We start from the raw sequence: 15,427 nt of genomic DNA, 5'->3' as shown, positions 1-15,427 counted from the left end.
AAAGTAGAGTTTCCTCCAGAAGATCAAATAGCATTCAAACAAGTATAAAAAATTGATACTAGTGGATGCACTATTGCGCAGACTCCATGTTGGTTCCTACGGGGAGGCTTCATTCCCTAATCAAGATGGCAAGATCTTCTGCAAGATCAAATATCGACAAGCCACCTAAGAGTTATGATGAGGAATTTGCTAATATACAGTAGCATTTAGTGAGCCTCACAAAATCCAGAAGCCATAAGGGGCATATGCATCAACGCTTGGAAAGTGATAAAGTGGAGAGAGATAAACTACCAACCAATCAGCTCTTGTCATTTTTCAAACACAGCCTGTTACATAACATGGCTGATCGGTTGGTACTTTATCTCTCTCCATGCATTGATGCATATGCCCCTAGATCAAGTTCTGACTGGTGGAGTGGAGACTTAAAAGCCACAAGTGCGAAAGACATCAAACATTGGAACAGTCCCAAGTTTGTAAGTTGAGAGACTGTTGCTATGGTCCATACTGTAAGTGAGGGGACTTTAATTGATATATCTAATAAGAAAAACAAATGAAGGTCATGAGATACATTGATGTTTCCTTATGTGCTAAGCCCTGTTTTCTTTTGAGTTTGCTATGAGAAAGTTTAGATTGTTTGTATAACATGCAGAAGCTTTTAGCAATGGTGTGTTGTAGAGAGCACTACAGCGTCAACCAGGGACGTGCAGTCAGGGGAGGCAGGGGAGGCAGTGCCTCCCCTGTCATAATGATTAAAATAATATAAAGAAGATACAAATAACAGATTCTACTTTGTATTATTTTATTCATTTTTACCTGACATTCCAGCTAAATCTCTATGGGAGGCAGCGAGAGCGCTGCCTCCCAGTGACAATGATATAGTGTCTGAAGAGGGGGGCGGGCAGGGGGCGGAGCCAAGTCACAGGCTGCAAAAGCCCATTGAAAAATGACTGGAAAGCGGCACCAGCACAGTTGCCTCATTGACAGGGGCTGTGCCTTCAGGCCACATGAAGGCACACCCCTGTCAATTATTGGACAGCGGCAGGGGGTGGGCTGGGATGGACGGGCAGAGAGCCAGATGCCTCCATTCCGATTGGCCGCATGTCCCCGCTGCTCACAGCCGCTTCTCGCGTACCAAGATCCGACAAGCGGGAGCTTCTGTGTGCTGCGCTCCCGCGCAGCCATACCCCCCCCCCCCCCCCCTGTTTTCTCAGCCCCGGCTTTCTGTCTTGGTCCCCCCTGTGTTCAACAGTCTGACTTCTCTCCTGGCTGGCCCCCGTGTTGACTGCTGAGCTGATCTCCAGTGCCCCCCCTCCCCCCCCGCTCCTCTTGGCCTGCGGTCACAGTGTACAGACTGAGGGAGCGCCGGGTCAGGAGCCTGCAGCAGCGCCGAAAGAAGGAATCATGTAATTGGCTGCATTATACTATACTACAGTACACTATACTACACTACATTACAGTACACTATACTACACTACATTACAGTACACTACACTACACTACATTACACTACAGTACACTATGCTACACTACATTTCACTACAGTACACTATGCTACACTACATTACACTACAGTACACTATACTACACTACATTACACTACGTTACACCCTAAGGGTAGAGGGGGGGGGATGTAAAGTGCTCTACCTGCCGTTATGTGTAAAAAGGGGACACAGGCTGCTGTAATGTGTAAAAAGGGGGAATCTGTCCGCCGTAGTGTGTAAAAAGGGTACGCTGTCCACCGTAATGTGTAAAAAGGGGACGCTGGCTGCCGTAATGTGTAAAAAGGGGACGCTGCCTGTCATAATGTGTAAAAAAGGGGACACTGTGTGCCGTAATGTGCAAAATGGGGACGCTGTCTGCCGTAATGTGTAAAAAGGGGACGCTGTCTGCCTTAGAGTGTAAAAAGGGTACGCTGTCTGCCATTATGTTTAAAAAAGGGGTCGCTGCCTGCCGTAATGTGTAAAAAAGGGGAATCTGTCCGCCGTAATGTGTAAAAAGGGGGACGCTGTCTGTCATAATGTGTAAAAAAGGGGACACTGTGTGCCGTAATGTGCAAAATGGGGACGCTGTCTGCCGTAATGTGTAAAAAAGGGGACTCTGTCTGCCATTATATTTAAAAAAGGGGTCGCTGCCTGCCGTAATGTGTAAAAAAGGGGAATCTGTCCGCCGTAATGTGTAAAAAGGGGGACGCTGTCTGTCGCAATGTGTAAAAAGGGGGATGCTGTCTGCCGTATTGTTTAAAAAGGGATCTCTACCTGCCGTAATGTGTAACAGGAGGCTGTACCTGCCGTAATGTGTAAAAGGGAGCTCTGCCTTGCGTAATTTGTCTAAGTGGCGCTACTGTGCAGCGTAATTTGACTAATGGAAGCCCTGGACTACAAAATTGCATTCATGTCCTCCTCCCACTCCCAGTCCCAAACATTAATTATTATAATTTTTTCTATAAAAATGTACAATATATCACAAGTATGATGAGCAGGCAGGCAGCGGGCATTGGCGGCAGTGGCGGCATAGGACTGAGATGCAAATTAGTGGCGGAGGACTGGGTCAGTTGATGGTGGGTGAGTTTGTAAGCCATTGGCGGTGGCAGCAGGCATCGGTGCAGGGGCAGTAGCTGGCATTGGCTCTGCGGTGGTAGGGGTCATCGGCAGGATTCGGCGGACTTTATGGCTGTAGTGCCTCACCAGCCACTGACCTCACTGCACGCCACTGGCATCAACTCCATGTTGTATCTTACAGGTAGGCTTAAATCCCTAACCAAGATAGCTACTGAAATGAGTTCTGTGCATACAATACTTGCTGCCATTTTGTTATGTATGAGTGAGACCCACGATATACCTGCTCCAATAGTGTTTCCAGAATAATCCAGCACCGCTACCCTCATCCTGCATACACTTACCGGCTGGTGAGCTGTATAACATCCTGTTCTGCTCAAGCTCCACCCCATCTATCCAGTGTGTATCTGAGTGAGTGTGGCTGTACTCATTAGTACTTCAATAAACCAATAAACTTAACTTTGTTAAGCACTGGGCATTTCATAGTTTTGAGGCACCCGCTGGTGTGTACAGTTACCTCACTCTATCATTAAGCCTCATTAACCATCATTTATCATTAACCATTATCGCATGTGAAGCAGCCGCCCAGAAAAGAAGATTGATGCCCACCGGAGCCATTGCAAGCTCATTCGCAACTGCCTATACATACAATGACTATATGCAAAAAACAAGGAACATTGAGGGTAGCCTAATAACTACATAGACTGGACACATCAGTAGTGACACAGGCACTATATTTTTGTACATACATTATCGCAGCTGATGGCATGGCCACCACACGTCTGCGTTTTTGCTGCCACTCCTTGCTGCTGCCCCCCAAAACAATCCCTTCCTGTCAATAACTCTACAATAAAAATCTCAGTGTGAGCGCAATAGCATCAACACCTCGGCGCATGCACAGTGCAACTGGGGCACATGCATATTCTGCACTTACTCGCTCCATTGAGGGAACATCAGCACTGCTTACTAACATGTATCAGGCCCTTAGTTCTCTACAATCCTGTGGGTGGGCAGCTGTAGTGTGAATAAGCGCCATGCAGCACTAAAGTCCAAAAGTTGCTACTCTAGGTGCATAACCTGCAACATGGGGACACACCCTTCTCATCAATTTACCATTTGAGCACAGCTGACAGCAATCCTACATTTGTACCTGATGGAAGGGGTCATGTTGGAGGGTCTAATGGTGTAATCTTACACCATATGTTGCAAACATAATAAATAAATACACATCTACAGTATATATAAGAAAATAAATTTTTTATAGCCACTGTATGGAGTCATATCCAGCCTAGGTGCAATGCTGGAGGATAAGATGGTGCATACGTTCCTCGCTCCAACTGTCACTTTGAGAGTTTACCTTGAGTGGAATACAGCTGAATACTGAGTTCTCCTGGAAGTTTCTGTCTATGAGTGTTGTGTTCTTTTCATCCAGAGTTAGAGACAGCTGCACCCTGCTCTCTCCCTGAGCTCCTTCCAGGTGTATACAGACATGTTCTGTGTGTTTGGAGCGAAACTCAGAGGGAAAGATGACAGCATAATGCCTGAGGATGATAAATAGGGAGGGTAGGTTACAGATACCATATGTGGTGGCTTTATAGAGAAGCAGCTAAATGATTATTATTATGTAAAATGAGAACATGTGAGAGTACAATAGCAAACTACTGCATAAGCCTGGAATGATCACAATAAAAAATGATACGTAGTTCTAAATTGTAAAAGGTTTAACTTTTTTTTTTTTTTTTCAGTGCTAGATTTATTTTTATATCAGTGGTTCTCAAACTAGTATTCAGACCGCTACAAATATATATATATTTTTGTTTGGTAATTCTCCCGATAGTACAGGGTATGTCCCTACTGAATTTCGGTTCCTATACTGTATATTAAACAGTTTTATAATGGTATTCACAAAAATATATGTAAAAGTCTCAGGTGTGTACTAGTGATGAGCGGGTTCGGTTTCTCGGAAACCGAACCCCCCGAACTTCACGCTTTTTACACGGGTCCGAGGCAGACTCGGATCTTCCCGCCTTGCTCGGCTAACCCGAGCGCGCCCGAACGTCATCATCCCGCTGTCGGATTCTCGCGAGGCTCGTATTCTATCGCGAGACTCGGATTCTATATAAGGAGCCGCGCGTCGCCGCCATTTTCACACGTGCATTGAGATTGATAGGGAGAGGACGTGGCTGGCGTCCTCTCCGTTTAGAGTAGACTAGAGAGTAGTAGAGAGTAGAGACACTTGATTTACTAATTTTGGGGAGCATATTAGGACGGAGTACTACTTGCTGATAGTGTGACCAGTGACCACCAGTTTAATTAATCCGTTCTCTGCCTGAAAAAAAACGATACACAGTGTGACACAGTCACATACCATATCTGTGCTCAGCCTCAGTGTGCCATCAGTGTGCTGCATCATCTATGTAATACTGTATATCTGACTGTGCTGAGTGCTCACTGCTCACACAGCTTAATTGTGGGGGAGACTGGGGAGCAGTTATAGCAGGAGTACATATTTTAACAGTGCACACTTTTGCTGCCAGAGTGCCACTGCCAGTGCCAGTGTGACTGACCAGTGACCACTGACCACCATTATATTGTGATTGTCTGCCTGAAAAAGTTAAACACTCGTCGTGTGGTGTTTTTATTCTATAAACGCATTCTGCTGACAGTGTCCAGCAGGTCCGTCATTATATAATATATACCTGTCCGGCTGCAGTAGTGATATATATATATTTTTTATATCATTATCATCCAGTCTATATTAGCACTGCAGCAGACGCAGTACGGTAGTCCACGGCTGTAGCTACCTCTGTGTCGGCAGTCGCTCGTCCATCCATAATTGTATACCACCTACCCGTGGTGTTTTTTTTTCTTTCTATCTTCTTGATACTAGTAGCTTACTTTAGGAGTCTGCAGTGCTGAGCTGACAGTGTCCAGCAGGTCCGTCATTATATAATATATACCTGTCCGGCTGCAGTAGTGATATATATATATATATATTTTTTATATCATTATCATCCAGTCTATATTAGCAGCAGACGCAGTACGGTAGTCCACGGCTGTAGCTACCTCTGTGTTGGCAGTCGCTCGTCCATCCATAATTGTATACCACCTACCCGTGGTGTTTTTTTTTCTTTCTATCTTCTTGATACTACTAGTAGCTTACTTTAGGAGTCTGCAGTGCTGAGCTGACAGTGTCCAGCAGGTCCGTCATTATATAATATATACCTGTCCGGCTGCAGTAGTGATATATATATATATATATTTTTTATATCATTATCATCCAGTCTATATTAGCAGCAGACGCAGTACGGTAGTCCATGGCTGTAGCTACCTCTGTGTCGGCAGTCGCTCGTCCATCCATAATTGTATACCACCTACCCGTGGTGTTTTTTTTTTCTTCTATCTTCTTGATACTACTAGTAGCTTACTTTAGGAGTCTGCAGTGCTGAGCTGACAGTGTCCAGCAGGTCCGTCATTATATAATATATACCTGTCCGGCTGCAGTAGTGATATATATATATTTTATATCTCATTATCATCCAGTCTATATTAGCAGCAGACGCAGTACGGTAGTCCACGGCTGTAGCTACCTCTGTGTCGGCAGTCGCTAGTCCATCCATAATTGTATACCACCTACCTGTGGTGTTTTTTTTCTTTCTATCTTCTTGATACTACTAGTAGCTTACTTTAGGAGTCTGCAGTGCTGAGCTGACAGTGTCCAGCAGGTCCGTCATTATATAATATATACCTGTCCGGCTGCAGTAGTGATATATATATATATTTTTTATATCATTATCATCCAGTCTATATTAGCAGCAGACGCAGTACGGTAGTCCACGGCTGTAGCTACCTCTGTGTCGGCAGTCGCTCGTCCATCCATAATTGTATACCACCTACCCGTGGTGGGTTTTTTTTTTCTATCTTCTTGATACTACTAGTAGCTTACTTTAGGAGTCTGCAGTGCTGAGCTGACAGTGTCCAGCAGGTCCGTCATTATATAATATATACCTGTCCGGCTGCAGTAGTGATATATATATATATTTTTTATATCATTATCATCCAGTCTATATTAGCAGCAGACGCAGTACGGTAGTCCACGGCTGTAGCTACCTCTGTGTCGGCAGTCGCTCGTCCATCCATAATTGTATACCACCTACCCGTGGTGTTTATTTTTTCTTTCTATCTTCTTGATACTACTAGTAGCTTACTTTAGGAGTCTGCAGTGCTGAGCTGACAGTGTCCAGCAGGTCCGTCATTATATAATATATACCTGTCCGGCTGCAGTAGTGATATATATATATTTTATATCTCATTATCATCCAGTCTATATTAGCAGCAGACGCAGTACGGTAGTCCACGGCTGTAGCTACCTCTGTGTCGGCAGTCGCTAGTCCATCCATAATTGTATACCACCTGCCCGTGGTGTTTTTTTTTCTTTCTATCTTCTTGATACTACTAGTAGCTTACTTTAGGAGTCTGCAGTGCTGAGCTGACAGTGTCCAGCAGGTCCGTCATTATATAATATATACCTGTCCGGCTGCAGTAGTGATATATATATATTTTTTTTTATATCATTATCATCCAGTCTATATTAGCAGCAGACGCAGTACGGTAGTCCACGGCTGTAGCTACCTCTGTGTCGGCAGTCGCTCGTCCATCCATAATTGTATACCATCTAGCTGTGGTGTTTTTTTTTTTTCTATCTTCTTGATACTAGTAGCTTACTTTAGGAGTCTGCAGTGCTGAGCTGACAGTGTCCAGCAGGTCCGTCATTATATAATATATACCTGTCCGGCTGCAGTAGTGATATATATATATTTTATATCTCATTATCATCCAGTCTATATTAGCAGCAGACGCAGTACGGTAGTCCACGGCTGTAGCTACCTCTGTGTCGGCAGTCGCTAGTCCATCCATAATTGTATACCACCTACCTGTGGTGTTTTTTTTTTTTCTATCTTCTTGATACTACTAGTAGCTTACTTTAGGAGTCTGCAGTGCTGAGCTGACAGTGTCCAGCAGGTCCGTCATTATATAATATATACCTGTCCGGCTGCAGTAGTTATATATATATTTTATATCTCATTATCATCCAGTCTATATTAGCAGCAGACGCAGTACGGTAGTCCACGGCTGTAGCTACCTCTGTGTCGGCAGTCGCTAGTCCATCCATAATTGTATACCACCTACCTGTGGTGTTTTTTTTTTTTCTATCTTCTTGATACTACTAGTAGCTTACTTTAGGAGTCTGCAGTGCTGAGCTGACAGTGTCCAGCAGGTCCGTCATTATATAATATATACCTGTCCGGCTGCAGTAGTGATATATATATATTTTATATCTCATTATCATCCAGTCTATATTAGCAGCAGACGCAGTACGGTAGTCCACGGCTGTAGCTACCTCTGTGTCGGCAGTCGCTAGTCCATCCATAATTGTATACCACCTACCTGTGGTGTTTTTTTTTTTTTCTATCTTCTTGATACTACTAGTAGCTTACTTTAGGAGTCTGCAGTGCTGAGCTGACAGTGTCCAGCAGGTCCGTCATTATATAATATATACCTGTCCGGTTGCAGTAGTGATATATATATATTTTATATCTCATTATCATCCAGTCTATATTAGCAGCAGACGCAGTACGGTAGTCCACGGCTGTAGCTACCTCTGTGTCAGCAGTCGCTCGTCAATCCATAAGTATACTAGTATCCATCCATCTCCATTGTTTACCTGAGGTGCCTTTTAGTTGTGCCTATTAAAATATGGAGAACAAAAATGTTGAGGTTCCAAAAATAGGGAAAGATCAAGATCGACTTCCACCTCGTGCTGAAGCTGCTGCCACTAGTCATGGCCGAGACGATGAAATGCCAGCAACGTCGTCTGCCAAGGCCGATGCCCAATGTCATAGTACAGAGCATGTAAAATCCAAAACACCAAATATCAGTAAAAAAAGGACTCAAAAATCTAAAATAAAATTGTCGGAGGAGAAGCGTAAACTTGCCAATATGCCATTTACCACACGGAGTGGCAAGGAACGGCTGAGGCCCTGGCCTATGTTCATGGCTAGTGGTTCAGCTTCACATGAGGATGGAAGCACTCAGCCTCTCGCTAGAAAAATGAAAAGACTCAAGCTGGCAAAAGCACAGCAAAGAACTGTGCGTTCTTCGAAATCACAAATCCACAAGGAGAGTCCAATTGTGTCGTTTGCGATGCCTGACCTTCCCAACACTGGACGTGAAGAGCATGCGCCTTCCACCATTTGCACGCCCTCTGCAAGTGCTGGAAGGAGCACCCGCAGTCCAGTTCCTGATAGTCAGATTGAAGATGTCAGTGTTGAAGTACACCAGGATGAGGAGGATATGGGTGTTGCTGGCGCTGGGGAGGAAATTGACCAGGAGGATTCTGATGGTGAGGTGGTTTGTTTAAGTCAGGCACCCGGGGAGACACCTGTTGTCCGTGGGAGGAATAGGGCCATTGACATGCCTGGTGAAAATACCTAAAAAATCAGCTCTTCGGTGTGGAAGTATTTCAACAGAAATGCGGACAACATTTGTCAAGCCGTGTGTTGCCTTTGTCAAGCTGTAATAAGTAGGGGTAAGGAAGTTAACCACCTCGGAACATCCTCCCTTATACGTCACCTGCAGCGCATTCATTATAAGTCAGTGACAAGTTCAAAAACTTTGGGCGACAGCGGAAGCAGTCCACTGACCAGTAAATCCCTTCCTCTTGTAACCAAGCTCACGCAAACCACCCCACCAACTCCCTCAGTGTCAATTTCCTCCTTCCCCAGGAATGCCAATAGTCCTGCAGGCCATGTCACTGGCAATTCTGACGAGTCCTCTCCTGCCTGGGATTCCTCCGATGCATCCTTGCGTGTAACGCCTACTGCTGCTGGCGCTGCTGTTGTTGCTGCTGGGAGTCGATGGTCATCCCAGAGGGGAAGTCGTACTCGTAAGACCACTTTTACTACTTCCACCAAGCAATTGACTGTCCAACAGTCCTTTGCGAGGAAGATGAAATATCACAGTAGTCATCCTGCTGCAAAGCGGATAACTGAGGCCTTGTCATCCTGGGCGGTGAGAAACGTGGTTCCGGTATCCATCATTACTGCAGAGGCAACTAGAGACTTGTTGGAGGTACTGTGTCCCCGGTACCAAATACCATCTAGGTTCCATTTCTCTAGGCAGGCGATACCGAAAATGTACACAGACCTCAGAAAAAGACTCACCAGTGTCCTAAAAAATGCAGTTGTACCCAATGTCCACTTAACCACGGACATGTGGACAAGTGGAGCAGGGCAGACTCAGGACTATATGACTGTGACAGCCCACTGGGTAGATGTATGGACTCCCGCCGCAAGAACAGAGCGGCGGCACCAGTAGCAGCATCTCGCAAACGCCAACTCTTTCCTAGGCAGGCTACGCTTTGTATCACCGCTTTCCAGAATACGCACACAGCTAAAAACCTCTCACGGCAACTGAGGAAGATCATCGCAGAATGGCTTACCCCAATTGGACTCTCCTGTGGATTTGTGGCATCGGACAACGCCAGCAATATTGTGTGTGCATTAAATCTGGGCAAATTCCAGCACGTCCCATGTTTTGCACATACCTTGAATTTGGTGGTGCAGAATTATTTAAAAAACGACAGGGGCGTGCAAGAGATGCTGTCGGTGGCCAGAAGAATTGCGGGACACTTTCGGCGTACAGGCACCACGTACAGAAGACTGGAGCACCACCAAAAACGCCTGAACCTGCCCTGCCATCATCTGAAGCAAGAAGTGGTAACGAGGTGGAATTCAACCCTCTATATGCTTCAGAGGTTGGAGGAGCAGCAAAAGGCCATTCAAGCCTATACAACTGAGCACGATATAGGAGGTGGAATGCACCTGTCTCAAGCGCAGTGGAGAATGATTTCAACGTTGTGCAAGGTTCTGCAACCTTTTGAACTTGCCACACGTGAAGTCAGTTCAGACACTGCCAGCCTGAGTCAGGTCATTCCCCTCATCAGGCTTTTGCAGAAGAAGCTGGAGACATTGAAGGAGGAGCTAACACAGAGCGATTCCGCTAGGCATGTGGGACTTGTGGATGGAGCCCTTAATTCGCTTAACAAGGATTCACGGGTGGTCAATCTGTTGAAATCAGAGCACTACATTTTGGCCACCGTGCTCGATCCTAGATTTAAAACCTACCTTGGATCTCTCTTTCCGGCAGACACAAGTCTGCTGGGGTTCAAAGAACTGCTGGTGACAAAATTGTCAAGTCAAGCGGAACGCGACCTGTCAACATCTCCTCCTTCACATTCTCCCGCAACTGGGGGTGCGAGGAAATGGCTCAGAATTCCGGGCCCACTCGCTGGCGGTGATGCAGGGCAGTCTGGAGCGACTGCTGATGCTGACATCTGGTCCGGACTGAAGGACCTGCCAACGATTACGGACATGTCGTCTACTGTCACTGCATATGATTCTCTCCCCATTGAAAGAATGGTGGAGGATTATATGAGTGACCGCATCCAAGTAGGCACGTCAGACAGTCTGTACTTATACTGGCAGGAAAAAGAGGCAATTTGGAGGCCCTTGCACAAACTGGCTTTATTCTACCTAAGTTGCCCTCCCACAAGTGTGTACTCCGAAAGAGTGTTTAGTGCCGCCGCTCACCTTGTCAGCAATCGGCGTACGAGGTTACATCCAGAAAATGTGGAGAAGATGATGTTCATTAAAATGAATTATAATCAATTCCTCCGTGGAGACATTGACCAGCAGCAATTGCCTCCACAAAGTACACAGGGAGCTGAGATGGTGGATTCCAGTGGGGACGAATTGATAATCTGTGAGGAGGGGGTTGTACACGGTGATATATCGGAGGATGATGATGAGGTGGACATCTTGCCTCTGTAGAGCCAGTTTGTGCAAGGAGAGATTAATTGCTTCTTTTTTGGTGGGGGTCCAAACCAACCCGTCATTTCAGTCACAGTCGTGTGGCAGACCCTGTCACTGAAATGATGGGTTGGTTAAAGTGTGCATGTCCTGTTTATACAACATAAGGGTGGGTGGGAGGGCCCAAGGACAATTCCATCTTGCACCTCTTTTTTCTTTCATTTTTCTTTGCGTCATGTGCTGTTTGGGGGGTGTTTTTTGGAAGGGCCATCCTGCGTGACACTGCAGTGCCACTCCTAGATGGGCCAGGTGTTTGTGTCGGCCACTAGGGTCGCTTAGCTTACTCACACAGCTACCTCATTGCGCCTCTTTTTTTCTTTGCGTCATGTGCTGTTTGGGGAGTGTTTTTTGGAAGGGCCATCCTGCGTGACACTGCAGTGCCACTCCTAGATGGGCCAGGTGTTTGTGTCGGCCACTAGGGTCGCTTAGCTTACTCACACAGCTACCTCATTGCGCCTCTTTTTTTCTTTGCGTCATGTGCTGTTTGGGGAGTGTTTTTTGGAAGGGCCATCCTGCGTGACACTGCAGTGCCACTCCTAGATGGGCCAGGTGTTTGTGTCGGCCACTAGGGTCGCTTAGCTTACTCACACAGCTACCTCATTGCGCCTCTTTTTTTCTTTGCGTCATGTGCTGTTTAGGGAGTGTTTTTTGGAAGGGCCATCCTGCGTGACACTGCAGTGCCACTCCTAGATGGGCCAGGTGTTTGTGTCGGCCACTTGGGTCGCTTAGCTTAGCCATCCAGCGACCTCGGTGCAAATTTTAGGACTAAAAATAATATTGTGAGGTGTGAGGTGTTCAGAATAGACTGAAAATGAGTGGAAATTATGGTTATTGAGGTTAATAATACTTTGGGATCAAAATGACCCCCAAATTCTATGATTTAAGCTGTTTTTTAGGGTTTTTTGAAAAAAACACCCGAATCCAAAACACACCCGAATCCGACAAAAAAAATTTGGTGAGGTTTTGCCAAAACGCGTTCGAACCCAAAACACGGCCGCGGAACCGAACCCAAAACCAAAACACAAAACCCGAAAAATTTCCGGTGCTCATCACTAGTGTGTACCAGAAGATATTTCAATTCATGTGGTGTGTTGAGCTGATGTTGACATATATACAGATTATACATACTTTGAAAGATAAGGAGGTAGGGCTGATTGAAGGGGCCCTAATACATGACTTCCAGGGTAGTAAGGGGTATTTAATATCTAGGGGAGGGGTGGATAGTGGTGTGGACTTAATATTCATCATTTTCCGGTGGGAGGGCAGCTTGCTTGACCACGGATATATCCGGTCCCTGGTGGTGGATTTCTTAGCTTTCAATCTGATAAAAACTAGAGTTCCACCTTTCAGGGGTACTGGGGTCTTTAGGATTGGGGTTCAGGAGCCAGAGAAATCCACCAATGAAAATATAAGACTGCATCCCAGGTGAATGGAGATAGAGCAGGTACTATCACTGGAAGACTGATATCTCCTGTTCTGGGCATAGTAAAGACAAGCTCCTAGGGTCCACCAAAAGGGCAAATAGGGTAGCCTCAGCCTATTGCCTTAGAATCCTGGGGCCCTTTGGAAACTGCCCATTAAGCTCAATGGAAAAGATGACTTTCCCCCTCACCCCCATTTCACATCATGATGGTGTCTTACCCCAGCATGATGTGAAATGGGGGCCTAACAAACCAGGCTTGTCAGGCCCCCACAAAAAAATAATCAGACTCCGGGGGCATGGTCTACCAAATATGTATGTATCCATTTCACATGTGCAAGAAGTTCTGCAGAGAGACATCAAAAAGTTGGGAGGTTTGCCAAATGGGCTATTGGGTGCAATTACAGTAAAAGGTGTATGAGCACATCTGTAAATTGAATAAAGACATTGTCAAATATTTTAGTTTCCTTCTGGGATGTTGGTTTGGGTTTTAATACTGTAAGTTCCATTATACAGTACATAGGCATGAGGCCAGTCTTGCTATATGAGAAAGATAATTCCACACTGTCCACTAAACAAGAATAGTAGCATGTATTGTGTGAGAGTGGTACCATCGGGGGAAGCAGGAGGGTCGAGTTGGTTGGAATTATGAAATAGCAATGGGGTGGGTGCAACCTGAACTGCGGTGAGGTCAATGGCTGGGGAGGCACTGGCTAGTATCAGAGCCAGATCTACAGATATGAACCCAATGGTTAATTTGGGTATTATACATATTAGAGCGCTGCAATTTTAGTGAGTTTGACTATAAAACTGATTATAATAATATGAACATTATATTTCTAAGCTGTAAATGTTTGTATTATTCTAATAATTTTTATAGTCAAAACTCTGGAACATGTCTGGGAGTATGCCAGGTGAGGCTCTGCTCCCCTGCCTACCCTGACTGTACGTCACTGGGTGCAAGTCTGATGCATACGCGAGGTAGGTGGCTGTGTAGAGTGCCAGACTAGTGAGGGAGCTGCATCCATTCAGTGGGATTTGGAGCTGTCAGACAGAAAGTGCTGTACTCAGAGTGGACAGAGCAAGGGTGGAGGAAGGGGTGTCACATAGCCGGGATGAACATTGTAGCACTGCTGGGCACTGTGATTCTGCTGTACTGCTCCAGGTCTGAGGTGAGTGCCTGCTGCCTGCAATAAGAAGCACAGACCATGGGTACTGTACCTCACACAGAGGGGAACAGGACATAGCTAACTTCAACAAGAGACTGGTGTCCAGTCCACTGTCACCACTGCCTCAGCCACCCACTATCTCCCTGTCACCACTACCTCAGTCTCCCACTACATCCCTGTCACCCCTGCCTCAGTCTCCCACTACCTCCCTGTCACGCCTGCCTCAGTCACCAACTACCTCTCTGTCACCCCTGCCTCATCAGTCACCCACTATATCCATGTCACACCTGCCTCCCCTGTCACCCACTTTCTCCCTGTCACCACTGCCTCAGTCTCCCACTACTGCCCTGTCACCCCTGCCTCAGTCACCCACTACCTCCCTGTCACCCCTGCCTCATCAGTCACACACTACCTCCCTGTCACCCCTGCCTCCCCAGTCACCCACTATCTCCCTGTCACTCCTGGCTCCCCAGTCACCCACTATCTCCCTGTCACCCCTGCCTCAGTCACCCACTATCTCCCTGTCACCCCTGCTTCAGTCACCCACTACCTCCCTGTTACCCCTGCCTCAGTCACCCACTACATCCCTGTCACCCCTGCCTCATCAGTCACCCACTATCTACCTGTCACCCCTGCCTCATCAGTCACCAACTATATATCTCATCTATAGCTTCAATACCCACTACAGTAAATTGCTAAGATCAGAGATCTATAAATTTACACTTTTACTGATTTCTACTAAGTTCCTTACAGTATTTCTCTGAGGGTGATTTGAAACGCAAAATTAGGAAAACATTGTAGTTATTATTATTATTATTATTTTCATCATATGTAAAAGCACCAAATATAACATGGTAGAGTGTATACAATAAAATAAAGTAGTTTTATGTACTAAAGATATTTTTTTCAACAAACTACATAAAAGACAAAGCATTTGTGCATTCAGCTAGATACACAGTACATACACACATATGATAACTCACAGTGATGCTTCCAGCGTCCAGGAGATCTGCAGCAGGATAAGCCCTACATACAAGGTGTAGGACCCCATGTTTCAGGACTATAGGTCAGACTGAATGTCCGCGTTTGTAACTGTATGTTATATTATCACCACACACCCACTCACAGTATTGTGTACCAGTACACAAGATGGACATTGAACACAGCACAACCAATATTTGTAAAGTAATGTTTGGTTAGCTCACAGTGTTTGGATGGGCAGTGGATTTCCACATAGCTAAACAAAGCCATTTTTGTTAAGGATACATTTTGGCTGACTTTAGGCAGATTGAGCAATGTTGTCAGGCAAAACACTGCTAAATTAGCTCGTTATCTGGCTTATGCTGAACAGTT

At 45.7% G+C, this 15,427-nt stretch overlaps 1 protein-coding gene across 1 annotated transcript in view; it reads right to left on the bottom strand.

The window, feature by feature from the left end:
• The window catches only part of LOC135056672 (alpha-2-macroglobulin-like), a 258,698-nt gene extending 243,523 nt beyond the window's left edge, over positions 1–15,175 (bottom strand). The window contains exons 1-2 of the mRNA XM_063962122.1: positions 15,058–15,175; positions 3,913–4,096 (exon numbers count right to left, since the gene is read on the bottom strand). Of these exons, the coding sequence (XP_063818192.1) occupies positions 3,913–4,096; positions 15,058–15,125 (252 nt within the window). The 5' untranslated portion in view covers positions 15,126–15,175. The remainder of the gene's footprint in view (positions 1–3,912; positions 4,097–15,057) is intronic.
• Positions 15,176–15,427: the final 252 nt, after the last annotated feature.

The sequence above is a fragment of the Pseudophryne corroboree genome, chromosome 3, assembly GCF_028390025.1.
Source record: "Pseudophryne corroboree isolate aPseCor3 chromosome 3, aPseCor3.hap2, whole genome shotgun sequence".
In the NCBI taxonomy this organism is placed as follows: domain Eukaryota; kingdom Metazoa; phylum Chordata; class Amphibia; order Anura; family Myobatrachidae; genus Pseudophryne; species Pseudophryne corroboree.
The sequence above is the reverse complement of the archived record's forward strand: the minus strand, read 5'-3'. Positions and strand labels throughout refer to the sequence as shown.